General features: G+C 27.1%; 2 protein-coding genes across 6 annotated transcripts in view; both read left to right on the top strand.

Annotated features, from left to right (window-relative positions):
- The first annotated feature begins 282 nt into the window (after nt 1-282).
- LOC107443504 (U5 small nuclear ribonucleoprotein 40 kDa protein) lies at nt 283-9,613 on the top strand. The gene is made up of 9 exons (XM_043042972.3): nt 283-516; nt 1,763-1,892; nt 3,387-3,480; nt 3,739-3,904; nt 4,415-4,537; nt 4,644-4,764; nt 4,855-4,937; nt 7,152-7,317; nt 9,451-9,613. The coding sequence occupies exons 1-9, from the start codon at nt 418-420 to the stop codon at nt 9,504-9,506; spliced, it is 1,038 nt and encodes a 345-aa protein (XP_042898906.1). The 5' UTR covers nt 283-417; the 3' UTR covers nt 9,507-9,613.
- Nucleotides 9,614-13,435: 3,822 nt separating this feature from the next.
- The window catches only part of phtf (putative homeodomain transcription factor), a 32,333-nt gene continuing 19,132 nt past the window's right edge, over nt 13,436-26,636 (top strand). For 2 of the 5 annotated variants that reach the window (XM_071184064.2, XM_043042975.3), the window contains exons 1-8: nt 13,442-13,704; nt 14,215-14,301; nt 15,234-15,290; nt 16,368-16,437; nt 18,140-18,236; nt 19,890-19,998; nt 22,727-22,851; nt 23,924-24,108. In XM_071184064.2, the coding sequence (XP_071040165.1) occupies nt 14,260-14,301; nt 15,234-15,290; nt 16,368-16,437; nt 18,140-18,236; nt 19,890-19,998; nt 22,727-22,851; nt 23,924-24,108 (685 nt within the window). In that variant the 5' untranslated portion in view covers nt 13,442-13,704; nt 14,215-14,259. Of the gene's footprint in view, nt 13,705-14,077; nt 14,097-14,177; nt 14,302-15,233; nt 15,291-16,367; nt 16,438-18,139; nt 18,237-19,889; nt 19,999-22,726; nt 22,852-23,923; nt 24,109-26,636 lie in introns of those variants that run through there. The other 3 variants (XM_043042977.3, XM_043042976.3, XM_087154274.1) reach the window with 3 other exon arrangements.

The following is a 26,636-nucleotide window of genomic DNA, read 5'->3' as shown; positions in this document are numbered from 1 at the left end:
CGATGGCATGTTTTTGGATCATCCTCAGGGATGTTTCCCAGACCGTCGCTAATTGTCCATTATACAGCTCCAGTGCGACTTATTTGCCTCACTGCATGAAAATTTTTAGATACTCGAATTAGAATATAATGGGTTATTTTTTTACTTTTTCCCATTAAATTTGTTTCACCAATTAGGATCTCGATTGAATTCGCAAATGTAAGTTTTTTTTATACAGCGAAAACGGTTTCTAAGTGTGAAAAACTTGCTTTTTCTCCTGAGAGATAAGTATAATATAACTGTAACCGTTTTTAAACTGTAACCGTTATACTGTTTGTTTACATCTGTTCTCACTGTTGCAGACAATATAATTTTCTAATTTTTTTAATTTAATTAACGATTTTAAATTTCTTTAACTGATTTAAAAACAGATCCAACATGCCTGAAAAGAGAAGTGCAACCGATGGTGTTATGGTGCCTTTTAAAAAGCCAAGAACCGACGTAATTCCTGGAATCAATGATGGTCCTGAGCCTGCGGTAAAATTAACATAGTTTAAATTTTGTATTTTATCAATTTTATGAAGAAAACTTTAGCGCCTAAAATAGGGTTTGGGAGACTATTTTTATTTTACAATATTTATTCGTTACCTTAATATTGAATGCATCTGCAAAATTTAAAATTTTAACTATTTGTACCAGTGTTTTCGAATTACTTTACTTTCTAATTCTTCAGTTATATTAGTTTATTCAAAGTTTATGTTTGAATTTTTATAGTTTATTACATTTTCAATGAGATTATGTTAAATATATTAGTACTATTTTAAGGTTATAATAAAATTCCGCAGGGTGTATATAGTTTAAATATTTCTTTATTTGCTGGTTGCTAGATAAAAGGTTATATTTCTGTACCGGTTCCTGGGCGCACCAATTACCATCGCCAAGGTGCCAAATAGATTTTAAACTTTCAAATTTTTTTAAGAAAAACATGTAGATATTTGTTCGAGGGGGGCTATGAGTTACAACCCTTCAAGTTGGTCCCTTTCTTTGATGTTTTTATTTTAGCTTTTCGCGGGCCGCTGCCCGGAACTTGCCAAGACTTGGCGATAATTCTGCTATAGATCACGATACGGAAATATCCCCTTTTTACCTGCAAAAATTTAAAAAAAAAAATTATTTGTTCGTCACTGCCAGTTTTGCTAAAATTTGGCAATTTCTGTCTTTGTGAATTCCATATAGTAACCCACGAAAAACTGGAAACAACATCATAGTCAAGGGGAAAAATCAGCATCTGTTTGCACCATTTAGCAGAGGCAACGAAGGTATTTTTTTTAGCTACAAAAAATTGAAAAAATATCTATTTCTTTGCCAGAGATTTGCTATTAGTCATAACCTTCCTGTTGGTCCCTTTCTGTGATGTTTTCTGTAGACCAAAATTTGGGGACTTTTATGTCACAGGTACAGAAATCTTCCCCTGACCATTATAGGAGAGTTACGGATAGGGAAATTTTCCTAGGTAATTCTGGATTACTATTGTTCCATGAAATTTCAAAGTAAAATTTTATTCAATATAATAATTGTAGCAATATTTTCTTATTTAGTAGCATTTTTATATATAGTACTATATTAAATTATATATTATACTAAATATAATAATATATTAAAATATAATTAAATTAAATATAGTAGTATTTTATTTAATATAGTAATGTTTTTTTAAGAATTTAGCTTATATATTAAAATTATTTCTTCATTAATTTTTTTTTATTTTATTGTTTCATTACAGGGGCCTCACAGATCATCAAATCTTCTTGCTCCAATTATGCTTCTTACGGGTCACCAAGGAGAAATATTTTGTGGTGCATTTCATCCAGAGGGGAATTTTTTAGCTTCAGGAGGCTTTGAAAGAGATATATGTAAGATTTCTTATTTTAAAAAAAATTAGCGTATTTTTTCATGGATTCTTAGCAAAATTTATTACCCTGTCATCTTCATGCAGGCTGCATAGTGTTTTTAAAAAGCGCTTAAAGGTGCTTATTTTGGATTTTAGTTTTTTAAAAGCCCTTAAAAGTGCTTTTTTCATTGGGTGTTTTTAAAAAGAGTTTAATTTTCCCTTTTTCAAAATGAGATTTTCCCTTTACCATGTAGATTTTAGCTGCGAATTATGCAAAAAGACTCAGTTTACATTGTTCTATTATTACGTTTTCACAATTCATTCAACCCCATCCTATTTCGGCACATTGTCAGTCCGTAGCGTATGAAAACGCCATTCGTTTTTTATGATTCGAAACATCCGTGAATTTTAACAATTGCCAAAAGTTTTTTTTCCTTCTTTTTTCGACATGATGGTTAAAACAAGATAAAACCGTCAATTGTCATGATTTTCCAACCCTGCCCAATTATGATATTTTTTTGAAGTGCTTAAAAATGTCTTTTGAGTGCTTAGAAGGTGCTGAATAATTTGCTGAATAATTTGGCTTCGCACCTTGTCATGGCTAAGTCTGTTTGATGATTTCTATAAATGCAAATGTACGTTAATATCTGATAGCATAGTGTTTATTTAATAAATTGTTTTTTCTTAGTTAGTGAAAATAAAACAAAAAGAAAAATTAACGTTAAGGGCTCCAAAGTTTCCATTGCTCTCCTGTCTGAACTATTTGCACCACATTTTTCAAATTGTAGTTTACCCCCATATTTTTAGGGTCAAGAATCCAAATCCTTTGAAAAGCTCGGAAGAAGTATATATTTTTTTGTCTAATTTTGTAAGTTAAAATGTCATTTGCAGTAACAAATCAGCATATTTAAAATTAGGTCTACAAACCATTAAAATAGAGTCCTAGTACATAAAAATCCGATTGTTAAATCAATAGTTATTACACATCTTTGCTTTTTTATATTGCATCCTGTACATCACCAAACTTTGATAATTTCATTGTTTCTTTAATGATTTTATTTATGTTTAAGTACATTTTCATATTTAAAAAATTTTCATAATGAACTTAACATGTAGGTAAAATTATATAATGTTATCTTATTAATTGGTCAATTAGCAGTATTGAATTAAATGGATTAATGATTTTATTTATTAACTTGGCATTTAAATTTTGTTTTAATATTTGGTTGTGCTTTGCTCTATTTTTCCACACTTTTTGATGGGTCTTATGTAGCAGAAATGCCAAAAGTTCCATCCACTTTGTAACACTGAAATAGAATGAATTTTATATATATGTATTTTTAATGTTTTTGTAGAAGAGAACTTAAAAAGTTATTTATTTTAATTAGTGTAAAACATTCTTTCTAAAATAAATAAATAAATGAAGTCACTTGAAATCTGAGATCATAAAAAGTGTTTTTTTTTAAAATTTGGTATATTGTGTTACCACTGTTTTGATTATTATATTTTATTATAGTTTTTTGGAACGTGTATGGTGAATGTGATAATGTTGCTGTATTGCCAGGACATACAGGAGCTGTTTTGGATCTGAAATTTTCTACGGATGGCAGGTAAAAATTGTATTTTTAAAACTAATACTAATTTCTACAATAAAACCTTTCTAAGGTTTAGAAAAAATCTAAAATGAAAATTCTATTTTCTTTATTTAAATTAAATTATATTTTTTATACACTTTAGATCTTTTTGTTTATGTATGTAATTATCATTTTTGATACTGATTACTCTTTTTTTTTAGGTATAAATTCTCTGTGTTAAATCTGTATTTTTCTTTTTTTCCTGAATTTTTAACCTGTTTTTATTTTTTGTAGTTTTCTGTTTTCTGCATCCACTGATAAGACGGTCAGTATTTGGGATGCTGAAGTCGGAGTACGTATTAAGAAGCTTAAAAGTCACACTTCTTATGTAAACAGTTGCAGCCCAGCACGCAGAGGACCACAACTTATTTGTAGTGCAAGTGATGACTGTACTGTTAAAGTAAGTTGAATTTATATGATATGCAATAAGCAAGTGGCCACAGAACAGGGAGTTTTAACAGTCTAAAAAAATTTGGGAAAATATCTGGGAATTTAACTAAAGTACTCAAAGAAAGTGAATCTATAGTATATCTATAGTATAGTGAATCTATAGTATAAGTGAATCTATAGAATCTATAGTATAGTAAGTGAATCTATTTTTTCCAAAAAAATTTATCTTGTAATAATTTTAAAAAAAAATTATTTACATTCAACTCTACTGGCAAATATAAATGTTTTGTAATATATTTTATGTGTAAGAATAAGGCACATCTGAAAAATTTATATTAAAATTTATGTCATCAGTTACAAAAATTAAAGAAATTTCTTTTTTTAGAGTTTGTGGCCACCTGCAATGAATATTTTCTACAGAGTGATTTAGTCCTAAAATTTATTAATTTAAAATAAAAATAATTAGTTTTTTTTCCTCTCTTTTTTTAATAATTGATTCAATTTTATCTTATGTGTGTAGGTGTGGGATGCAAGAAAAAGAGGGACATTGCATTCTTTTCAAGATACTTATCAAGTTACAGCTGTAACTTTCAATGATACTGCTGAACAAGTTATATCTGGTGGTATAGATAATGTAATAAAGGTAAATGCATAGTGATAGAAGTAAAGTAGTTTTTCCCTTGTAATTTAACAAATTTATTTTTTGAAAAAAATCTTCATGCTTTCTATAGTAGTTGGTTGTATTTTAGGTCTGGGATATGAGAAAAACAGGTGTTTTATATAAAATGATGGGCCATACTGATACAATTACAGGCTTAGCATTAAGTCCCGATGGTTCATACATTTTGTCTAACTCAATGGACAATACTTGTAAGTGATGCATTGTTTAAAATATTTAATAAATAAATTATATTTAATTAGTGTGGAATTTATTTTTAATTATTTTTTATCTTTTATCAGTGAGAATATGGGATATTCGACCATTTGCTCCTCAAGAAAGGTGTGTTAAAATATTCCACGGTCATCAGCACAACTTTGAAAAAGTAAATAAAGTTATACATTTATTGATATCATTTTTCCTGTATAGAATGACATAATACTTACTGCTCAAAAAGTTAAATATTTTTGGACATTGAGGTTTTGAAACAGCTTGTATCTAAGAAACTATACAACATAAATTAACTTCTATTGTGTAATCTAACATGATCTACTATATTGAAATTTTGAATGAATAAAACTTGTAAACTATGATGACATAATAATTTAGCATGTTGAAATAGTTTAATTTCTTACTTGTTGTTCATGTTCATATAACAATATCCTTTGCTTGTTAAAATTAAAATAATTTCTTTGTTTAGTGGTTACAATCTTTGATATTTATTTTAAAAGGAATATGTTAACAGATCCATGCATTTATATTTTGTTTTAATGCTACTGTATATCCTGATGTATAAGTAAACTTTTCTAACCCCCAAAATTGTACATAAATCAAAGGGATGACTTATTCATGGTACTAAAGTCTGACTTCCAATAATCATAAAATATCAATGCTTTATAAACAATACGATAGATACGATTAAATGTATAGTAATTTACTCCTTTCAAAAATTTCTTACTGTGTTATATATAATTTGTTTTGCATTTTCCCTCATATATTCTTTGCGTGTAAAAGTTTTTTTAGAAACGATACTTTAAATTACATTCATAGAAAAAAACAATATCAACAAAAATTAAGATAATTAATTATTCAAGAGTATTAAAGAAATGTAATTCATCATTCGAAAGCTAAAAAATTCTGGTTCCCCATCTGCGTTAGATTTAATAATGTTTAGAAGCGTAATTATACAGATTCCACTCTGCAATGGATTTTACTTTATTCTGATCTGCTGAATCTCACAAAAAATTATCTTTTTCTGGTCCGAAACCCAATAGTTGTAGAATATTGTTTTGGTTATTATTGTGCCCCTACATAAAGGTTACATTTTATGAAGATTTTATATACACTTTTAAAAATAAATGTTATTTTTTAAGCTCATACATATACTTTCATTATCTTTTAAAAATATACAAAGTGTTAAATTGAAAGCAATTTTTTTAATGTACTGTTGTAATCTATATAGGGCAAAATCAATGGTCACCACCAGCCACAGGGCGAATAAATATACGAAATGTTTATTAAAAAATTGTCTGGTAGTCATCCTCAGATTGACACTGTCTTCTTTGAAACCATGTGCATATCATTATTATTTTTTTAAAATATTTTTTTACATTCTGAGAATTATTTTATTTCACCCTCCTTTCTTAAATTTTTTTTTATATTTCAGAAATCAGCCTTGTAATATTTACCATGTTTTTAGAAATGGTTTTGAAAAAAACACTCTACCTTTTTATTATTATATAATACATTATAATTCATTATAAATATAGAGTTTTTTTTAATCTTTTAAAACTTTCAGTTTTCAAAAAAGTGACCTCAAGTTTTAAAGTGACTGCTGTTAAAAATGCTACTACTAGCCAGCAGCAAAGTGACCTAATTTTGACCTATATTATCTGCCTACTATATCTTTATAATATGAATTATTTTGGCTTCTATGTTCTATTTCTTCAGAGTTGAAAGTAAGGAAATTTTAATTTTAGAATCAATATAAATTTCGTAGTTTTGCATTGATGATGAATGAAAGAATACCTATTTTATGGCTGTATAACTAGATACTGTTGAATATTTTCAGCTTCTTTTTGTGGGATGTTTCATTATATGTGCTGGCAAATATCAATGTATGCTGGAAAATCAGGTCACCATGCTATTTAAATTTGTTATTATTTAAATTTTTTTTTGTTAAGTTCTTATTGGATCATTGCCTGAATTAATAAATATGTTCTATATTTATTTCTATGTTACAGAAATGCAACTATAGTGGGTAAAAAAACGTTGCTCGAATTGTCTCTCAAGTGTAATTTTTCCCCCACAGTGTATATGATCGAAAAAATAAAATTATTTTATTATTTACCTCCTGTAAAAAAATGGTCTTCATATTTAAAGGCAGGGAAAGTGTCTTACTTGCCCCAACCTGTAGCTAATGCCTTTGACTCAGTAATTGTGAAATTCAGAGTTTTAAAACAAAATTTTCAGATATGAGGCATATTTATTTGCTCTGCCTCTTAATATTTCTTCCAAGCATAATTTTGATTTCCTGTTTCAAAACAGATTTTTTTTCAATTGCAATTTTTAACTTTTTATTTTATTTTATTTTAAACAGAATCTTTTGAAATGCAGTTGGTCCCAAGATGGCCACAAAATCACTGCTGGCTCGGCTGATCGCTTTGTCTATGTATGGGATACAGTTACAAGAAGAATACTTTATAAACTTCCGGGGCATAACGGATCAGTAAACGAAGTTAATTTCCATCCTAAAGAACCAATAAGTAAGTTTTTGCTTGAGTCTAATAGATCAAGTATTGCATGTATGTTAATGAATGTTATGACTAGATTGTTTTTTTTTGCAAATTAATTGTACTTCTACCCTTGTACCATTTTTGCAAATTAATTGTACTTTTTTTCATACCTGTTCTATTTGTACAAAGTTTGCTCATTTAAAATAGTTTTTGGCTATTTGTTGCATGTTTTTAATTCTTTTTTATTGTGTTTTTTTTACTGCAAATTTATTCAAAATTTTATGTAGATGCCAAAATTGATATGTTAGTCCCGGATAATAATTATATTGTAACTGAAAGGGTTAAAATATTTGTAGTAAATTTATTCATCTATCTAATATTTGTCTTTTTTCCTTCTTTTTTTTAACTGTGAGTTTGTGCTAAATTCCATTTATATTACAAAATTGATATGACTTCAATTCTCAGACGATGATTAAATTGCATTTGAAATAGTTAAATACTAATTAGTTTTCAAATTTTATTGACTTAATGAAATCGTTTCTTATGTGTGATAAAAAGTGAATGAAAAAAAGTTTGTTTTATTCTAAGGTGCCATTTTTTGCATGTTTTTGACAAGAATTTCTTAACTTTTAAGCTTTTTTAATATCATTCTTTTGTAACTATGGTAGCTAATACCACATGGCAGTCATAATATGTAACTTGTGTAGCAGTATAGTATCATAGTATTGTGTAGCAATGTAGCCGCAAGCATAGTATAGCTAGTATCACTTGTTCAGCAAGCACAGATCCAAATATCACAGATCCACTATTTCCTCTCTATATTAGGTTTTGTTTTTTAAGTTTAATATTTAAATTTGGATTTTTTATTATTATTTCAGCATTCACTATTAAACAATCACCTCGGCATGCATAAGTTATGTGGAAAATTTCTGGAATATCATTTCATAATTAATGTATATATTGCATAACTTACACCAAAGGGTCTATTTTAAAGAAATATTTTAAATTTCATTATGCTTTTATCAGGTATTATCATGATCTCTATGACACTAGAAGTAGAATCATAATAATTTCCATTTATTTCTCAGAGTAAATGAATATAGACAGGTTTGACAATAGTAGGCAATTATAATATTTCTGGGATAATTATGTTTTCGATTTAAGTTCATTATCAATATATATATATATATTGCACCACACTATTAATTTGAAGTAATTTCACAGATAAAGAATTATATTTTCGAAAAAAATAGGCATGATGCATGTCTGTCTATAAATATATGGATTTAATATGAAGTGACTATAGTGTAAAAAAAAGGAACATATTTTTTTTCTTTATCTTACCTTTTATTTGGAACCCTGTCAGGCAAAAATCTTATTTCACGATTTTTAGAATTCTTCCACTTTTTTTTATTTTTATGTGTTTTATTTTATCATTATTAATGATAAAAAAATTTCTATATTAAGAAAATATGACACATATTTTAGTAGATAATGATTAGCAATTTATTTGTTTGTAAAGAAAATGAACATTGTGAAGATTATCTTCATAGTGAAATATTTAAGGATTAGATGAGAAAAAAAATTAATGTAAGCTTCAAAATAGCTTATAGTTTGAACCAACATGGAATGATTAGAAAGTGGACACCTTTCCTCATTGTACAGAGATGTTTACCTTTGTCAAAATCACTTTTCATTAGAAAAAAATGCGAGATAAGAATTTTTCTAAAAATTTCTTTAGAGCATTTCAGTGACATCGTAACTTTATTCAACACCCTAAAACCTGCAAAAGAATTTTTGTTTAAATGTAAAAAAGTTTTTTAGTACTTTGTTATTATATTAATGTTTTGCTAATTTTTGTTCCACTTGTTAACCCATATTAGTTAAAGTTTTGAAAATTGTAACCACTTCTTTCAATATCTGTGCCAGTATATCTGTGGAAAAAATCCATTTTCTTCATTGAAACATAAAGAATTAGCATTTGTCTGAATTTTTAAATGTATTCAATGGTTAATGTATATGGGTATTTGTATTTAGCAGTATAATTTAACTTAAATCGCAGAAAAGATTAAGTAAAGTTTAAATCTATTTAAAAATTGGATTTTTAATTGGAAAAGTTATTTTAACTTTCAATTATTAATGTTTTTATGTTTACATTTTCAGTTATGTCTTGTTCTAGTGATAAACAAATTTATTTGGGAGAGATTGAAGGAAGCTGAAGTCTTTGACTTATCATATTTCACATTTGTAAATAATCATTGTTGTATTGTAATGTTTATATGCTTTTGTCAATTATCTGAAAATAAAATACTGAAATTTTCATAAATGTTTTTAGTTTATTACATTATATAGAGTTTTAAACATATCTGTATTTCTTGTAGGATTTTTTAATTAGCTTAAAATTTACATGTCACATGGGTTTAAATTTTATTATGAATATTAAATAAATAATTATTACAAAACATTTTATTTTATAGCCTGATCAAAAAGATGAAGAAAAAGGCATATTTGTGTCTATATTTGCTTTTTTATTGCTAAATCGTTTTTTGTTTACTTGCTTGTTTAGTGGCACATAGGATGCTCAGTTTATTTTGCCATTTCAACTGCACCTGACCATGCTTCTGACCAGCCTTCCTTTGGTTCCTTTCCTCTCATCCTCTAAAATTCTTCTGCATGTTAATATAGGTTTTTCTCCTCATTCCTTTTTTTTTTTCCTTCTTAAAATAGGAACAACCCCTTTTTTTCTTGAGGTTATTTATGAGCAGTTTTCGTTTTTGTAATATATGTAAATGTATGTCTTATTAAACATTTGAACATTATATATATTTAAATCTATCAACATCTTATTTTGCCACTTCAATTATTACTGTTTTATTTTTACTGCATTTCCATACCTGCGAAGTCTCCAGTTTTTTAATGAAGACTCCTGTATTTTATGAGTATCTCCTGTTTACCTGTATATTCTCAAATTTCTCCTTATTTGTGGAAGAAATTAAAATTTTATTTTTTTTTGCTGATTAAATATTTGCTGATGGCAAAAATACTTCTTTAATTTCTCAACAAATGGTTCTATTGGCAGTACTGCAGAATGTTGAGTGTTTAAAGTTTAAGTAATTATAAATAATGGTTTAAAATAAAATCTTCTTTAGATTAAGATTTATGTACATATTTTTTACTTCGCTAAATCTAAGTGCATAAATTATTTCCAATTTTGAATTTATTATTATTATTTTTTTGACTTACATGATTATGCATTAAATGCATGATTATGTATCAAAACTTTGCTCGTAGCCTACGGAATACTACTTGTAAAATCTCCGTTATTTTATTTCTCCAATGTTGACAGATATGCATTTCCCAACATATTCTCATTTATTCCTTTGTTTATTGATTTATGTTAAATTATATGAATTATTTCCTTTAAATTTCATTATTTAATCTGTAAACCGAATAATAAATTTTTGTTCAACTTGTTTCATAATGGGACTTTTTTTTCATGGTTGTAAGTAATATCATTACAACTCAAGTAATTTCCATGACCAAAAATGTCGTTGTGTCCATTGTAATAGTATTTAGTGTATGACAGAATAGTTCTGCATACCCAGTAAACAGGTTAATATTATTTTCCTAATGAGGATGATTGTTTTAGAGGATGAGAATTAAACTTTTTTTTAAAGTATGTTGTTATGATCGGTTAAGTATAAGTTTAATTTTTGATATAAAATGTTATGATTTTATATTTATTGTTACTATTGAGTTACACGATGGGCTACTGGCAATTGTATAAGATATTTGCTTAGTTAATATTCAAAAATAATTGAACCTGTATATCAATTTAACTGCTCCATTAGAAATCTAACAGGCTTTGAATTTGAGCAATTACATTGTCATTCTTAGAAAAAAGAAGTTTGAAACTATAAGATTTTAAAAAAGGCACCAATTTGAAACAAGCGTAGATGTCACTTTCACTAAATGTACTTTTAGTACAGGTATTTTTCTATGTTTAAATTTACGCTGACATAAAGACAGTTTCGATTCTTATTAATTTGAATACTCTTAGAGAAAAAAAAGTTTGAGAAGAAAAAACTTAATAAGGACCCTAATTGGAAATATACAATTGTTGCTTTCTCTAGATATACCTCTAGTAGATAAAATAAATTTTTAAATTTGTAATAAATGAATTTGTGTTTGCATTCACAAAATTTGTCAAGCTTTTACAATATTGTATTAAATAGTCAGTTAACCACGATAGTGTCGTGAAAAATATTTTTATACTTGTACAAAAAAAAATTAATAATAAATAATTAAAAATTCTTGTCCTTTCAGTTGTGACAGAGCCTATACATTAGTATAATGATGAACCTTGAACTATAAACCATTTTTTCTGCTAAAAATATTTAACTATAGTATTTTTCTGTTAACACTAGATTGCCCAAGCAAGTCATTTTGACTGCTTTTTAATTTCAAGTAGAAAAACAATAATGTATATAATGACACAATTTCTTAGAATTTTGTCACTTTTTGTACGAAATATAATATTTTTAATTGTTAATATTTACTAATAACTTGTTATATAACTGTAAATATTATAAGAAATATTAAAAATTAATTTTAAACAAATTTCTTTACACATTAGTTATTTTTTCACAATCTAGTCATTTTTACTGCTTTTGGGCAATATACGTATATACTAAGTTTAGTCTTTCTAGCGTTAAAGATATTTAATGGCAACTGAATTTCTGACTATACAAGCAACTGAAAATACTTTTATAATTAGCTTGCTTTTAATTCCGTATATAAATAGTACTAAAATTTAAAAGCTTATTATGAAGTTAATCAAAGGAATCATGTGTCTTGGAGCCTCTTCAAGTTTTAGATTAAGTAAAAGCTGAATTGTAAAGTGTATATTGAATGTTCAAACTTTAAATAACTCGATTACTACGTAAATAAAAGATAATATAAGTTAAGTACATAAATAAGCTTTCGAAATAGAAATTTGTATTTTTACCTTTGCATTCAAGTAAAAGGAGCACAAAAATTGAATCTAGATTGTGGGCATTGTTGGCGACACAGTAATTGCAAGTCCCTTTCAATAATTAAAATTCTATAAATATCTCCCTCAATATTTCGGATAAATAAAGAAAATTTTTGGGCATTATCAATTCGATTTAAATTATCTCTTTTAAGTTAAAAACAAAATGAGCTAAAAATAATCTTTTTGCAGATATTTAATACAATTTAGTTTTTTCTCCTTATGTGTAAAATTTAGAAAACCATTAGGACTGTGTAATTTTATTTCGTCCCCCTCAAAAATTGCGCCCCTGTGATGCCCATAATCCAGATGTTGGGCTCAATAATCTCTATAGCTTGATCTCTATAAAGGTTTAACAGAATTTGAAATCATTTTTGCATTTCTTTTGGTTTTACTCGTGATTTATCCTCTGATGCACTACAGGCGTGCCTGGAAGAGAAGATGGAACAATGTTCAAAGAGAAAATTACATAATAATTACCGCATTCACAATATTTTACAAAACATGCTGTCAGTAATAATTTATTGATTTTGCTTACATCAAGAATGATAGTTTCGAAACACATTGTTAACATACAATTAAGCGAACACTCAATTAAGGTCAGTTTTGCAATCAGTAAGAGGCCATTCTTAAGAAGGAGAGACTGATGAGGGCCTGGCAGAAATTTATTGCAAAAAAAATGGTGTTTACTAATTAGTTTTTTAAAAGGAAAATTGCCGAGAATTTCATTATATTTATATAAAAATTACAATTTTGTATAAAAGGGTCTTCAAAAAGTTTGAAAAATGTGAAAATAACACTTATTGTGCTTTGAGGGGAAGAGACCCGCAAGAAATTTCGTTCCAGCTCCCATTAAACCTTTGTTCATCTTTGCCATTAACTAACACTAACAATATGAACGTGATTGGTGAAATGTTATCTGTGAAAATCTCAGCGATAGGAGGTGCGTGAATCGCATGCAGTGAGAATGAACATACAACTGCTTTCTTGAATGGATCATTCTCACTGCACTGCATTTACGGATTTTTTTGTGAAACTAACGCGCATGTCCATCCAATGTTTCTAGCGAAAATAGTGCCATGAATTATTCGGTTTTATGAATGAATCAATTTTGCCGTGACTACTTTCGAGCAGACAACAAACAAAAAAGTTTTAGTCATATTTTTTGTGAAACTAGTTTTTCGCTTTAATTGCGAATAAATTTATAATTAAATAATTGTTTTTTTATCGACAAAAATTTCAGAGTGCAAGTTATATATATAATGTCCTTATATAAGTAACGTGTAACAATTTATTTCACGTAAATTTTTATATTTTTAGTTTCGGTCCTGATCCGTTAATTAATATAACCTTTAAGCTAATATAAAATGCTATATAAATTTAAGGTGAATAATGACATTTCTTTGTTAGAAAAAATTGTTTAGTGTTATTTAAATAAACGAATAATGGACTATATAAATAAATAAATAATTTGAGCTATTTAAAGTATGTTTAGTATTAAACTAAAACGTGTTTAGTTAAGTTTATAAATAATTTGACTTTTGAAAAATTTATAATTAAAATACTCTTACTTTGAAATGAATATTGAGTATTAGATTTTTAAGTTTATTACAATTGTTGTGTGTTCCCCCCATGTGTTTAACTTCTCAGCTAATAAATTTAACTTAATTCTATGTGTAAAGTCCACAGGCACAAAAAATATTAATTTATGCTCCTCAACTTGACAAAGGCAATTTACAACCAAGATAATAAGAATTCAGATATTCAAAGTTCTGCTGTATTGAATTTTTCCTTAATATTTAATGCATATTTTCGTAATGTTTGAAAATGTATTTTATTATTTATCAAATGTTTAAAATTCCATATTTATTTTTTATAACTATCTTCTTGTTTAGGTTGAAATAAATTGTTGATGTCTGTTTTATAAACTTCTTTTGAGAATGACTTCTTTAAGATCTGCATTGAATTGGTATCATAAGAAAGTGAGAAATATTCTAAATTTATTTTAGTAACTATTTTAGGTATAAATTTAGACAATGTTTAATGTTATATGAAATAGGCTTTATTTCTAGTATTTTAGTGTTGTTGTGTTGGTTTAAAGGGTATATATTAACAGCAGCAAGTAATTTACTAGCATTATACCTAGCATTTACAAGAGAGAAATTAAATTCAAAGATATACTTAATTGTCAAACAATATCTTAGATTTAGGAAAATAAAAAATAGTTTGTTTTACTTTTTCAAACAACAGTGAAATCTTGGTTATAGCTGAAACCGAAATTAATTGGATAATCAAAATTTGCTAGATACATCATTTTGAATAGTTGTGTACGTCTATGAACTCTTGAAATTAAAGTATCTTTTAATTAGAATGCTAGCTAATTAAATTTAGTTTTACTGTGATAATTTTATTTATATTTTCTTTTTAAATGCACATATTAGTACTATAAAGATATTCTATTATAAAATTGACTTAATTTAAAATTCTTAATTTTCTCTGAATAATTTTATTCGATGTTGATAATGTTGCATATTTTTGTAAATTTCTCATCTTTGCAATTGCATAACATTATTATACTTTTCTTTTATAATTTAAAATTAAAACAATGTTCATAAATAATTTTTTCAGAAAATATTGATATTGGAAAACATATATTTTGTGGATCAAATAGTGAAATTTATGCCTTAATTGTTTTTTGTAAGGTTAAAATTAAGCTTCATCTGACTTCTGTCTATAATGACCATTTGTTTCTGATTATTATATAAACTTGAGCAATAGTTATTTTTTAAAAATTTTATTTCTTGGTAAACTCTCTGAAAAGATTAGTTTTGGAAAAATTGCTTTATACTATTATTTAGTTTTTTGTTTTATTTGCTATTCATGATTTAATCCATTAAATTTTTATGAAATTTAGATTGGTGCTTATGATAAAGAATTGTGGGAAAAATCTGTTGATAGACGTATATTGAGGGTAAGTTTTTTTAAAAAAAATTTGAATGTTTTTCATGCATAAATTCTTTCAAAGGATGGTGTTTTTTCTTCACTAGGGAACGCTGCAAGCTCGGTACCGCCTAAATTTCCGGGTTACTGTTTCCGTTGTATTTTAAAGCCATTTGGCATCATTGTGTTTTGAGATTCTTGCAAACAATGTATTTGATTACTTATTACTTGTGTTTACAATGCTAACAATACTGGTGTTTACATTGCTAAAAGTGTTAACACTAACGTAAGATGGTGCACAGCTTGCAACAAGAACAAACAGTAATAAACTTATGGAAAGAGGCCGTATCAAGACTGCCAAAAAGGGAGTTATTCAAAATCTAGCAACCTTGTCACCTTTTTTAACAATATATCTCTAAAAAACTAAAACAAATGTTCACTTCAAACTCACCAGAATTACATATTAGCATTAATATCTTATGAAATATGGCAGATTTGAGCTCAGAAATTATCTAATTTATTTCTTTTATTGAAAACAAAATTATCCGTTTGAAAACATCGCCTATCAGAATAACATGTAGTAAGCAGCTGCAACCTTTTTAACCGGAACTAGAGTAGGTGCCGAGCTCGAGATTGTTATTGTTTACATTTCTATTGAAAACACCATCCATTAACAAAAAATATTATTTCTTGTATTTTTATACTAAATATTTAAAAAAATTTTACTAAAATTATTAAATTTTATGTTAGTTTTTCTTTTATTCTTAGATATATCTATTTTTAAATCAGAATTTAGTTTTTTACTAATACTTATTGAATTTTAATGATTTGAAAAACATATCTATATTCTTATTTATTTCTAAATTTTAAGTTTATTGAATAAATTAAGATAATATGCAACTCAAAATTTTTTCAAAAATGTATGTAGGCATTGCGTTCAAAAGTAATTGTTTTATACTTATTATTACATTTGTATTTCATTTATAGTAAATAAATTTTAATAATTTTATATGACCCTCCAATTTGAGCTTATTGTAAACATTAGTATTTCCATTCAGTATTGTTATTTTCCTAAGTACCTTAGTACAAATTGTATTTTTTTTTTCAGGGTGTGTGTGCGATACCACGGAAAAGCACTAGGATAAAAACAGAGCTTATAGATGTTGATCTTGTGCGTGGTTAGTTTAAAACATTGCTACTATATTTATTTCATGTTGTAATAATTTAGTTTTTTAAAAAGTCATATCAAGACGGTCAAGTTCATGTCCTTTTATCATATGTTACCATAGCTAACTTTTAACTGTACATCAACTGAAGGGCTTAAATTAAGCTAAATTTTTTTTATGCCAGACTGCTCTGTATTTTGTTTCCTGATAGGTTCTTAGACGCCCGATGGATGAGTGGTAGTGATTTGGGCTCTCGTGCCACAGGTCCTGGGTTCGATCCTCGGGTCGAGTAGGTTTGACTCAGCTTTTCATCCCTTCAGTGGGTCAATAAATTAGTACCAAGCATGCTTGGGAATTGAAAACTAGGGGTTCCTCATTCAACTGACCATCTAACCGGAAAATCTGCTCCTGTACCCCAGAGCCCAAGGTCAAGAAACAGATGGACCTAGTAGGCCTTGGCCCGGCGGTCGCTTCACTGAGTTTAGTTTAGATAGGTACTTAACAAGCTTCTGTGATTTTCATTAGATTACAATATACCGTATACACTGAACCATCCAATTTCCTACTTTGAAATTGATGTGTTTTTCACCAAAAATTCTCTTTTTAATATTTTGAAAATATTGCTTCAGAGTTGTTACATAGGTGAGTAAACAATGTATTCGTCCAGGGGCCTGTATCATCAAAAAGTGATGTCTAAAAAGGAATTTTTATTTTATTTAATTTAAATATTAAATTTTGGTATTTGAATATTCAAAAATTGACATTTTCTAAATAGAGGTTAAACTAAGCATGTTCCTGAAGGCAGTGTTCTTTACAGTTCTCTATTTCTAGAAATAAAAATCATAAAGTTAGAAAGTATAATTAAAAATTTTTCAGACGATTACTTCAGCAGAAAAAATTGTTTCTAAAGGCCTCAATTTCGATGCATCAATGGTAAAAAGCAAATGGATAAAAAGGGAACTATAGATCAGAATTTGAAAATGAATTGAAAAATAAAACAATAATAATCAAAGAAATTTTTTTTTTTTAAATTTTTGTTTTTAGAAATAAAAAAAAAAACTTATTATAAATTTCTATAATCTTGGGAATAGGGAAAATTATGATAGATTTTTCTTAGAGACTTGCAATTTAATTTTACCTCAGTTATCACTATTGATTTTCATATATTTTTTAAAATCTCTATATTTTTGATACAATATTATTTATTACAACACGTGAATCTCAACAAGGACATTTAATTAACTTCTTTTTGACACATCCGATTTGTGTGATTTCATCGTACATGCACGTGGTATTACCATCAATCTTTTTTTCAGTTAATGCCTTAGATTTTGCGGTTTTAAACTTTTTTTGATTCTACAACAGCTTGCAAAGTGCGAAAAAGAATGAATACATAATATTTTTAAATGTTTATATTCTTCTATGTGTTGATAAAAAAAAATTGATCAGACAAGCAGAATATTTTCTTCCTTTTTTAAATTTATAGATGTTGCTTTTTTGCATAAAAATGAGTCTTTTATTTATTTTTTGTGTACAAAATTGAGGAAAGAAATTTCAGATAATTTCTTCTTCTAGCAATCTCGTGTCCCATAAGCCATTTCAAAATGCTGGCGATTGATAGACTGTTTGAGAGCAACAGATTTAGTTCTATCTCTTAGGCTGGACATCTCTGTAATAATATTTTTATCTAAACTAACTAATGCTTTGATTTTAGGTTCTGCATTTGCTAAGGCAAAGCCTCAACATAGTTGGATTTCGGCTACAATTGCTGGAGTGAAGCGTGTTCTTTTGATGCCATTTTTTTTCTCATGGTAATTTCATTTAAGGAATATATGTGTATTTTTTAAAATCAATTATTGAAAAAAAAACCTGTTTTAATAAAATTAAAATTTTTTACTCTTTTTAGTTGGAACAATAACTTTTTATTTTTAGAATTTATAAAATTGTTGTATTAAACCCATTTTCATTCATTCATTGATTCCAAAAAAAAAAGGTAATATCTATGAAGAAAAAAGTACTGTCATTCCATTGGTCTTAAAATATCAAAACCTTAACTATCATGAGTTTTATTTTAATAGATTCTAGGGCTTTATTTTAATTGATTAAATGTTTTCGAGATGTGGAATATTAATCAAAGATTTTCTTACAAAAACAATAACTATAGAAAGACTACAATTCACTGCAAATATTTGGTTGATGTTTGCAATCAGCCAGATTTTAATGCAAGTAATTTGGTTATATTTTTATGCTAATCATGTGTTTTTCTTTAACAAATATCTGCTAATATGAATTTTTTTTACATTGCTTTTGTTGCATATTTTTAATTGCATTGTATTTGTATCACCAAATTTAAAGTATACAAAAGGCATTTGTCTATTTCCATTGGTTTATATTAAATTTTAAACTCAAACTTATATCGAAACTAATGTATTTAATCTAGGTCTATGAGGCCAAATCCAATTACAAATATAAAATAAACCGTTTTTATTTATTAATTTTTTTTTAAAATTTAAAATGCAAGTAGTTTGTCATCTATTACTCATTAACTCTGGAATGACTTTGCAGTTTCTTTTTGTTATCTTCACTTGCTTACTAGATAACAAAACATTGCAGCTAGTATTTTTGATGAAGCAATATGCTCATACTTAGATCAAAACTGTCTAGTATTTTAACAGTACACGGACTGCAAACTGTGATCTTAAGTTATTGAAAACAAGAATACATACAATAGTTAATATAAATATTGATATTATTCTTTTATATAAAAAAATATTAAATTTACCAAGTAAAATGATGATAATCTTATTTGTTTTCTTTTACGAAACGAATTTAGATCGAGAAAGGCTGTGTTAATTACAAATAACATCATTATTTGCAACTGTTATGTAATAGGTATCAGAAATTAAAATTTAGGTCAATATGTTAATTAAATTCTTGCTTAATGCTTGTTTGTCAAATTATTAAATAAATATTTGACACTAAAAATTGGTGTTTTCTACATTTGCTCAAAGATTTTTTTTCCTTATATTTATTATGCGCTTCATTTTCAGATAGTTTATTTTACCTTTAAAAGTAAATTTTTTTTAAAATCATGTTTGTTTTTCGTTAATCAAGCAAAACATCAAAAATATAAGTTTCAAAATTATGTTAGTTATAAGAAATGCGTGACATGTAATTACTCATATTTCATTAATCTAAATTTAAGAATACATTATTCCTTCAAAGGCCAATTTAGATTGGAGGTCAACTTGACTGGTTTCACTATTAATAAAAAAGTGGTCTTCATTGACTTTAGAGAAATATGTCGACTTTACGCTCCGTCCTGATCAATAATATAATTCTTAAGGAATTTATGTAAAATATATGAAAATATTGTAACATTACGTGATGTAGGTGTCAAGTGAAGTATATTGTAAATGTCAAAATATTGATGTATCAATTAATGATTTCATTATTTTTTATAGGTGGAAGGTCCAAACAAATTCTCTAGTCAGTGGTGTACTTGTCTTTTTATATATTTTACAAATTGGTGCTCTTTTACTTTATTTCTTTGCATCTGATAAAGATTTTTTAGTAAGTGAATTTTCTTTTCCAATTTTTAATTTTTTTTTTGTATCTATATTAACTTATTAAGAAATATGTATATGAGAAGCAGTTTGTTGTTTAATCTGACTCATGATTATGTGTTATTAAAATATATTTCTTTTATTATTCAAATGTAAATATATTACTAAATTTTTTGACTTGATTCGAATCATAAGTGATCATTAAAAAATGTTCAGATTCTCATCTCTGGGAAAAGGAAGGAGTTTCATGTAAAAATAATTACAAAATTAAGGAAATTACTTTATTTTTCATTCTGTTTTATTTTTTCATTCTGCTCTTACAAGAATATTTCTTCATAGGGAATTCTAAAATAATATTAATTAAATAAACTTGTTATGTTGCAGTGCATATCACATTAGTTTTATGTTGTGTCCAATTAGTTATCTAAATGAAATCTTTGCATGAAAAATTAGCTTTATTCTCGACTGAGATAATTAAGTGTACTCAGACTACTCCAAAGCAAAGAAAGTCAGATTCATTGTGGGAAACAGAATATTACGACAATCTTTTAGAAGTTCTTTTGACATGGTTTAGTTTCTTAATTTGATTTTTGAAGTTATAACCTCTATGATTCTAAAAATGTATGATTTTTGAATATAGTAGGAGATTTGTTTTTCAGACATATTAAATACCTGAAATATCATTAAGCCTATTTCTGAATTATGTGAAAATTGTTTCTATTTATGAGTGGAAATCCATAGACATTTGCACTAAGTGAATATTTTCTTCTTTTAGCTACCACATTAGTCTCTATTCAGTAGTAAGCTATTTGTATTATTTTTTAAAATGCATATCAAATTTTTAATATAAATATATTATAGAGGAAACAAACGTTTTGCTTAGTGAAGATACTGGCGATGTAAGAAATTTTACATCGAGATGTATCATCTGTTCGACATCGCAATATAACGATGTATCGTTAGTGTAGGCAAGGATCCTCGCGTGTAGTATCGTTAAGCTGCGATCGTGGTCCTATATCGACAGCTTAAGTCAGATTTCTGATGCCTCACCTAAAATGAAAGTCGCTATATCAGCCTGCCGATCTATGTATTAAATCGATATTTCGTGATACATCGATTTATCACCCAGTCCTACTTATAATTAACTGATAATGCTATGCACTAATGTTTTGACAGTCTTTCCTTTGGGAGTAAAATGTCAGTTGAAATGCGTTTTATTAAATTACTAAGTTTATAAGCACCTTCGTGTCTTTCTTTGTTTTTAAATATTTTTTCGAGAGACATTGGAAATAGTAAAATAAGATGGTAATGTGTGGTGATTATAAAATATAATTAATTGATGAAGGGAAATTCTAAGGGTTAAGTTATTTACAAAACTTGTTTTGTTTGAAATATTTTGCAATGATGAGATTTCCAAAACAAAATTTTGATAAGAAGGAATCTAGACAGAAAACAGGAAAAATTCTTTCTGTGAATTCAAGTTTTTCTGTCTTAAGAAAGTTATGAAATTACACAAATGTGCTTTATTTTTCAGAAAAGTATAAAACTGAAATTCTAGAAACTTGTAACTATTATTGTTAAATAAATTATGTATAGAGGTAAAAAGAAAACATGATAAACATTTTGGAGTTGATTCATATTTGTGCTTATTTTCTTAAGAAATGTTAAATAATATTGATAATGGTTTGAAAATATTAAATAGTTTTAACAAAATAATTTTGTAGCAGTTCATAGGAGTTGGTAGTGAGTGATGTGCAATATAGATTGAATTATGGTTCTAAAATACTTACTTTATAAAGAAAAAAAAAACTATCTAAAGATTAAATTTATTGTCTTTAACACTAGATTGCCCAAGGAAGTCATTTTGACTGCTTTTTAATTTTAATTAGAAAAACAATGATGTATGTGACACAATTTTTTAGAATTTTGTGACTTTTTATACAACGATAAGAAATATTAAAAATTAATTTTAAACAAATTCTTTACACCTTAGTTATTCTTACACAATCCAGTCATTTTTACTGCTTTTGGACAACATAGGTATATACTAAGTTTCAGTCTTTATAGTGGTAAAAATGCTCATGTCAAGAAATAATTTTAGTTGCATATAGTATGTAAGAATAATGGAGTACTTTTAAAAGTTTTTTTTAACATTAAACACATTCAGTTATTATATTAAATCTTTTCACTTTAAGTTATTTGTTTATATTGCATTGTATAATATATTTAATGCATAGAAATTAAAAAGCTATTATTAAATTTAGGATAATAATTTAAATAATTCACAAATGCTTAGAAAAATGATAAAATTTTTATTTATAATGTGGTGACCCATAACTATTTTCTCTTTTCTTTATGCGTCAATCACAATTTTCGCGAAGTGAAACTTTTAATTTGAAACTGAAACCCAAAATTGGGAACTGAAACTAAAATCTGTCTATCAAAATTCTAATCCAATAATATAATTTCTCAAATTAAATCTAGCCAATCATTGCACATTGAAGGTGTGGCTAATTAATTTCTCTGGTGAGATCCGAACCGAACACAGCATCTTTCTCTGCTAAAACTCATTGCAAAAGGACGTGTAGTCCTATCTCTCTATAATCTTATTATTTTGCCGTAGCGTATATGTTTGTGATGTGGTTCATAAAATCTTAATGTTTAACCTGTAAACCTTCTGATACTTTAAGTGTACCTACACACCACAATACCATAATAAACATTTTTATTTTTAGGAAGTTCCTATTCTTGAAATATTAACACCTGCAGCTATGATGTCTATTCTTGGAATTGTTTTGTCCCAAATTGTTGCAACGTTTACTAGTAAAAAAAGACGCAAGCATCTTGCTCGAGATAAAAGGTTTATAATATTTGCCATTTCTTAAGTTTCATGTTTAATTTTCTCAAATAATATATATATTTATTTTTGTTATGAATAGTTACTTTATATTATTTTAAAAAATGTTTGTAAGAAACTTTCACAATCAAAAACGGAAGAAATGGTAGCAGAGTTAGGAAGTCTGATATGACACAAGTGAACTTATTTTCCCGATATCATTTGTACGAATGGAGTCATTGCTCTCACTGGCTTGTGAAAAACTGGAACAATTAATCTGTGTAAAAAATTGGCCAAATGAAAAAAATTTAAGCAAAATAATTTCTCTTCCCCCAATTACTTGATCTGAATGCAACTACTATCGACTATTAAAACTTCCAAAAATATTGCTATATATTTCTGAGCATAAGCCAAGAAATTTTTGAAAATTTTCAAAAGTTAAAATTGGAGGGAGAGAGGCGGCTTATGGGATCTACCAACTTCTAAAAATTCCAGAAGGACATTGCAATACTTCTCCTCTTGTTGACCACTACTGATAGTCAGTAAATATCGTGAAATGATTTGTTATAGAGCTGCAACCCTACATCTTATTTATTTCTTATTTATTCATATTAATTAATTGAATCTCCAATAAAGCTACAATAGCAATTGCTTGACATTATTGTATATTCACTAAGGGTTTTATTAGTATAGTATTTTAGGAGCTAACATTCCATGCTTGTAAAATTATGTGTCTTTTGTTAAAGCTCTGAATGAGTTTGGAATGAATTAGAATTTGAGTATGCTACATTGTAGTATTAATATTTTCTTTTGAATCAGAAGGATGTTTTATGTATAATAATTATATTTATTATTAGATAGTCAAAAAATTTATAATTTTATAAGCCAAAAGTGTTGCTGTAACCTTTTATTCTCTGAGCTACCATTCACACTTTTAAAACTGTGTGTTGTTTTTGTTATAGAGCTGCAACCTTCCTTCTCATTTATTTCTTATTTATTCATATTAATTAGTTGAACTTCAAATAAAACTGCAATAGCAACTGCTTGACTTCATTCACTAAGGGGTTTATTAGTATATTTGTTTTATTATTTGCAGAAGGCGAATTAAAAGTAAACAACCTAAGAAACAAGTTAGCTGTGATTTAGAATCTAAGTCATCTGCAGAATCAGCATCAGATTGCGGAGAAGATAAATTTGATGGAACTCTATTCAAAAACATCCCTGCCTCAAACAGTCACAAAAAACTACTAAGATGCAACTGCTTGAAGACTTTAAAAGAAGGTAAAAATCAAATTAAATGAAAAATATTGGTGGGCTAATTATGAAATTTTCACAAACCATAGAAGAGACTACGTTTCAAAAATTTGTAAAAAAGCATCAAATCTGGTTCATATTTTTATGCGTTTGTACTTATATTCAGTAAAAATTCATATGTAGTAAATTAAACTTATAAGAAAGATTGCCTTTAAAGAGTTGAAAAATGTCTAGTTTATTATTGCTATTATTATAAATGACCTGACTGATTAATAAAATTAGTGCTTTGAATAAGAATAAGTTGTTCTATTCTTATTTAAAGAATGGAACAATAATCTAGAATAAGTTCTTTTTATTATATGTTATTGTGTTTATGACAATTAATTATTATTATTTGTATTTCTGTAAATTTTAATTAAGTCCTCGTGCTAAAAAACTTAATTAGCTTTTTATTAAATCAGTGTTAAATTTGAACTGTCAGTAGATAAATTTATGGCACTCAAAAGCAGCTTGATGTTGTGCATTTTGTGTTTTTAAAATAATGGAGGGCTTTTAAACGCAGAACTACAACTCAAAGTCCCATATCCATTTGCAGAAGGGTCTATTTTCTGAACACTTTTTAACCATCAAAATAAACTTTTTTCTTTTTTTCAAAGAAAAAAAAAAGATTTTTTTACACTTTCAATCTGTTAAAAAAAGTATGAAGGGAGGAAAATCTGCTCTCTTATGATTTTAAATTTGTTTTGTAATATGAGAAATTTTTTTTGGATATCACAGAAACTAAATCTGGAGTTTTGCGATTTTAAAGGCATTTCATTGCAGCATGAAAAATATTGCATATTTTTCTCTCTCGTTTTGCATAAAAAGATTACTACCTCTTAGTTTCAGAATGCACAAAACTCCTACATTTTAGGAATATTGTGAGTTTGAGATAAAATTGTCAAGAGCGTTTCATAAAGTGATTATTTAAAAGCGCAATATGAAATATGCAGATCGTAATGGTGTTAGTATATCAAAAAAGAAAGCAAAATTTTAAAACTGTGTGGAAATCCTAACCTGTTGAAAGTAGGATCACCTGCGTAGAAAATAAAATTGTCACAAATCCAGTGTCTGAAAAAATGGTTTGTGAAAAACTGGCAATAACGAAAATGCGATCAATAAAGCCATGTGGTTTTATAGGTGAATAGTCATTAATTCTGTGCCTAAAAAAATGATTCTACAAATGCACGATTCGAAAATCGTCGAACAAAATAATATATTAAAACATTGAAATTTTTAATACCATGAGGAAATCTGGAAAAAAAAACGATAGAGAAAACCACTCAGATTCACTGTAGATTTGTGGCTAATCGAGTGGGTCGAGAAATATTATGAAGTAAATGCTTGACTCGGAATTCCCGCCATGTTATAATGCCATATTAAAATATCGAGATTTTAAAAATCAGGTGGAAATCTGTAATGATAGATGCCAAAATTGGTATTGGCAAGTGTTAATTTTTATTGAATATGGATATTTTGATGTCTGTTTACCTTAAAGACCTGTTATCCAAAAAAATCAATTTTCGAAACTTGTTGAAGTCCCGTCAATTCCGGAAATGGGACAGTTTACTGTATCTCTAGACTAAGGAGTTTTCAGTAACCTTTACATATTCTCTATCCGTAGTGCCTTTAGGATAAAAAATCATTTAGAAATTTACATTTTTGCTTATTTTATTGATATAAATGAATATACATCTTTTTTCTTTTTCAAATTTCGTTAAATACATATTATATTGTTGCTTCCTTTTTTTTTTAAATACGCAACTTTAGTGGCTCTAAGAAGTGAGGAATTTTGTATTTATATGCCCTGCTTAAATAATTTTAAGTTCCTTAAATCTTATAGACTACATAGTTTGGTGTATATGAAGTTTTTATGTGTGCAGCTGAATATTAACAGGCAGATATCGCAACTGTTATATTGCAACGTTTTTCGAATATCACCTGTGCTGGGCAGTGGTTAAATGTCCTGCTTGCCCGTCCTAATTATGATCAGACAAATAAAGAAATCAGTTTTAAAAGTAGCTGTATCATGATGTATGTGGGACTAAAAAAAACAAACATTTTGATTCTTACAATTACATAACAAAACATACATTGCAAATATACATTATGACAGCAAAAATACATTTTGATACTTTATATAGCTTACAGTTTTGTTGCAAAACCAGATTTCTTTATCTAATGTTTGTTCAAAGCTTGTTGATTTTGAAGTGGTGCCCTTCAGTTAGTTTTTGATTTTTCTAAAAATGTGTTAATGGAGTTATCTTATTGATTTTTGAACTTTGAGTAAAATTTCAAACTATTTTAACTTTTTTTGTTATCAAAATACTTAGTTAATTGTTTCTAAATTTTCTAACCCTGCTTTATTTCTTAAGGTTAGTTTTTAATGAAATAGTAATATCTAAGGCAATGATATCTTTATAATACTTGTTTTTGATATCTTTATGAAACTTGTTTTTGATATCATTATGATACTTGTTTTAAATTGCTCGTGTTAAAAGCAATTATTGTAATTG

The sequence above is a fragment of the Parasteatoda tepidariorum genome, chromosome 10 (assembly GCF_982258835.1).
Source record: "Parasteatoda tepidariorum strain Cologne lab strain chromosome 10, Ptep-v5.0, whole genome shotgun sequence".
NCBI lineage: Eukaryota > Metazoa > Arthropoda > Arachnida > Araneae > Theridiidae > Parasteatoda > Parasteatoda tepidariorum.
This window is presented reverse-complemented; position numbering and strand designations above follow the sequence as displayed.